General features: G+C 47.0%; 1 protein-coding gene across 1 annotated transcript in view; it reads left to right on the top strand.

Moving 5' to 3' along the window:
• STXBP5L (syntaxin binding protein 5 like) overlaps positions 1-4,214 on the top strand; it is a 253,207-nt gene that overhangs the window by 91,233 nt on the left and 157,760 nt on the right. The window contains exon 9 of the mRNA XM_025214254.1: positions 3,277-3,431. Coding sequence (XP_025070039.1) covers positions 3,277-3,431 — 155 coding nt within the window. The remainder of the gene's footprint in view (positions 1-3,276; positions 3,432-4,214) is intronic.

Below are 4,214 nucleotides of genomic sequence, written 5' to 3'. Positions count from 1 at the left end.
ATCAGTATTGGCCAATATGGCTTGGGAAAAATTGGCCATGTATTGTCCCAGAAATTCTCTATCAGTGCATCCCTAGTTGCAGCCCCCACCCACTCCAGGTCTAGTCCATGTGGGAGTAAAAGAGAAAGCCCTACTGTCCTCAGAATATTTTCAAGGATCTCAGTTGATTTTCACCTGAGAAGGAATAGTCCAGTCCCTGGTCTTAAAGCATGCTTAGCCTGGTTGGAGCAGTCCCAGGCTGGCAGGCTGACCTCCTGGGCCTTCTGCCAGCCGGGACTGCTCTGACCCAGCTCAGTGTGCTGCAGTTCCAGGTGCGTGTGTAAATGCAGTACCTAGGAGCAATTAACTTCATGTATAGATGCACTCTCTGGCCATACCCAGACCAGTGCGGCCATGTGGTATGGTGCTGCAGACCTGTCTGCAGTGCCACACACCATACATGCAGGTGTTCCTTGTGCTGCTATCTTGGGGGGGGGGGAGGTGGCTGGCTCCAGTAGATCCTGTGGTAGAGTTCCTTTGTGGAAAAAAAAATAGGGCAGTGCATGTGGTGGCAGCATGCATGTGCCACCCAAAACCAGAGCCTGGCTGGCCAGAGCCACTCTCCAGCTGCCAGCAGGTCCCAGCTGTAAGACCACCATGGCTGCAGCTTCCTTGGTCCCCAAAATCCCAGGTGAGGCTCCTAGGACACAGTTGCTGGCCACAGCCTCCCGTATCCCACCTGGGTTAACCTGCCAGACACCAGAGAGTGCATGGCACAGACATTCCCTGGGGACAAGAAGCAGCAACAAATGGTGTGCTGCTGCTTCTTATCCTCAGGGAAACAAAAGTCCACGCTCATGTGGACATGGCCTATGTGCCATTTATCATTCTTTGTCTCTTTTTCCAAGATGGCCTCTGCACTGTCTTTCTCTCAGGTGCCTCTCTAGCACCAAGAATAGTCTCTTCTAATGCTGCCCTGGAATCAAGTTGGTGTGTTTATTGCCCATTAGCCACTAATATAGCACTTAGTAACACAGGGCAGTTATGCACCTTATAGACGGACCAAAGTAGTTATATATGTGATGAATTAGTTTGGCTCACAAAATCTTGTGTGTGCATGCGTGTGTGTAAGTAAGTACTTTGGTTAGCCTATAATGGGCGGGCAAAATATGGCCCATGAGCTGGATCCAAACTGCCAGGCAATTTCATCCAACTCATGGGCACTCACCAGTTAATTGTACCCTGCCCAGCCTGCTGCACTTTGCTCCCACCCTCATGTGCAGGAAGGCCCCAGCCCCAAAGAACACGCACCGCTTCTGGGCAGGGCCGCTGCTGCCACTGTTGCAGCTGTTGGAAGACCTGCTTGGTTTCCCCAGCCTCCAGCGGCTCCTCCTCATATCCCTGCTTCAGCGCTTACTCCAGGCAACAGGTAGGGAAGCTGTGGCTGGGCAGAAGCATGGAGCTTGGGGCTGGGACTGGCAGGAGTGTGGAGCCTAGGGGCCACAGCCAGCAAGTGGTGGGAGCATGGAGCTCGGGTGGGCAGGGTGTGGTGTGTAGGGTTTGTGGGGTTTTAAGGAAGGTGGGGGGTGTAGAGACACTCCCACATCCCCCCCACCGTGGCCCAGAGCCCTCACCGCCAGTGGCAGCAGTAGGAGCCCTTAGGACACCAGTGGCAGCAGTAGGGAAGACCCTTAGGGCGCTTATGACCCATGCAGGCACAGCCGCCTAGTGGTGCGCAGCTCCAGCCAGTTCTGGGAGCTGCATGTGGTGACAAGGAGAGGAGCCAGGCTGGTCTGCTTCTATTGTGCAGGGCTCATGAGCAGCTCCTGGGACTTGTATGCCACTGTGGGGGAAGCCCTGTACAATGGAGCCAACTGCTTTCTCCACTCCCTGCTGCCATGTGCAGCTCCTGTGACTCCACCAGAAAGCAGGGAGCAGGGCTCCCTGCCACTTCCAGCAGAGTCTTAGCAGGTGCACATGGCAGCAGGTAGTGGGGACGGCAGCCGGCTCCATTGTGTGGGGCTTCTCCCCAATGGTGCGCAAATCCCAGGAGCTGCACATGAGCCCAATGCAATAGAGGCAGGCTGGCCTAGCTCTGCATCTTGCTCCTTGCTACCTCATACCCCCAACCCTCCCTCACAACCCACACACCTGCACCCATACCCTGCCCACATCCCTCCACAACCCTCCCACATATACACATATCCACCCTGCCCACACATACTGCCATACCTCCTCACAAGCCCAAGCCATACCTCCTCAACCATACCGCACACAGTCCCCAACACCCCCACACACACTATATAAGAGTAAGACTTTATTATTGAGCTGTTATGCAATCACTTCTATATATGCTATGCAAACACATACAAATCAGGACAAAAATAATTTTTGAAATAAAATATGTTATAGTACATGTTTGACTTTTAGCATATGATTTGTTTTTTTCCAGTTCCAAAATGCTAGCCTCCCCTCTCTGCCCGCCCCCACCCCCAAGGAGTACTTCTGGGAGGCAAGGGGAAGGACTTCTGGTGGCAAAGGTCAGGGTTTAGGAGATGGGACTTCTGGTCCCAAGATGGCGACCAGGGGACAGGGCACCTGTCAAAGGGCAGGGCTACTGTTGCAGCCCTCAACAGCTCACCAAAGCTCATAAAGTGGCCCTCCAGCTGAAATAATTACCTGCCCCTGATCTGTAAGGTGCAGATCTACCCTGCCTTCTACTTCAGACAGGCACAGCTGTCTACATCTCTCTGCTTAGGTGGAACTCCACAGCTCTGGTTGCACAATTAACCCCTTTTTTCCATTGTACAAAGTAGTCAGGGATACAGAGACATGTAACCTTATAACATGAGCACATTTAAATAGGAAATATTAAAACAAAACCATAATCTGTCACAGGATGTTTTGGCCATGTGAATTTTAAGTCCTTTTTAATATATTGGTCAATTTGTATAAATCTCCTTATTTCTGAGTACTATGAGTCTGTCAGAATGCTGACTCTTTTAATATAAAGCACTAGCAATATGAAAATAATAACTCTAACCATAATTCCAAAATGTTATATCTTATCAAAGGAAAAATAAATGCACAACTATCTTAAAATGCTACAAATATTTCCACACACAAAATATAAAACCTTCATAATCTTCATGAATATTAATAGTTTTAAAAGTAAAGCCCAAACAGATTAACTACTTTTATAATTTCATTTTTTAATTTGAAAAGCACTTAGGATTTATAGACAGTATAGAAGTGTTAGATTATATCATTTATTATTGCTTTTTGTTTTTAATACAGTGAGGCGTTTATAATCTTTTCTGGTGGACTGTCTTATGACAAAGCTTGCCGAAGACCAAGTTTAACCATCATGCACGGAAAAGCAATTACAGTGCTTGAAATGGATCATCCTATAGTTGAATTTTTAACTCTTTGTGAAACACCATACCCAAATGGTGAGTGTTTGAAGCAAAAATAGTACAAATTTATCAAGGAAGAGAGATTTCGTTATTAAAAAAGTAAATGCAGTGGCCAGATTTTGGTGTTCAGTCAGTGTATTAAATGAGTTGGGAATCTTAGTTGTCAACCAACACTTGTCTACATCACAGAAAACAGCATCAGAGCTGACAGCAGTTTGAATGTTTGTTTGCTGTTTCAGCAGAGAGATGAAGAATGGGTTACAGTGACTGAACTCTCTCTTATACTGTGTACTGTTCCCTCCAAACTGAAGTTGCAGCATAATGATGAATCAAAAACTTACTTTGCTATTGCTCAAAAATAAGTAGAGAAGTTAATTCTCATGGCTACAACTCTGGCACATTTCTTTAGGATTAAGTTCCTAGTTCAGTGAAGTATTTAAGCTTGTGCTTAAACCCATCACTTGTGCACAGTGCACCTAAACACAGTAATAACTGTATATTTAGTGGCATCTTAATTGAACAGAGTAGATTTGAAACAGTATTGCAACATTTACATAACTATTAAGGCTGTGTGAAGCTTCGGTGACTGATTCGATACAGAGGAGATTTGGCCCAATTTGGGGACCGAATCTCCAAATCCGAATTGAATTGGGAGACCAGTTAAAAGTTCTGAATCGATTCAAAACATCCAAATAGATTTGGAAAAGCTTCCGAAAAGATTTGGCCAATTCAGGGATTTGGCTATAGACTAAACAGGCAGCTGATAGCTGCCTCCATCTGATAAGACTGTTGCAGTTGGGAGAGGGGGGAGGGAAGGGG

This window comes from Alligator sinensis, unplaced genomic scaffold (genome assembly GCF_000455745.1).
Source record: "Alligator sinensis unplaced genomic scaffold, ASM45574v1 scaffold1301_1, whole genome shotgun sequence".
Lineage (NCBI taxonomy): Eukaryota > Metazoa > Chordata > Crocodylia > Alligatoridae > Alligator > Alligator sinensis.
The sequence above is the reverse complement of the archived record's forward strand: the minus strand, read 5'-3'. Positions and strand labels throughout refer to the sequence as shown.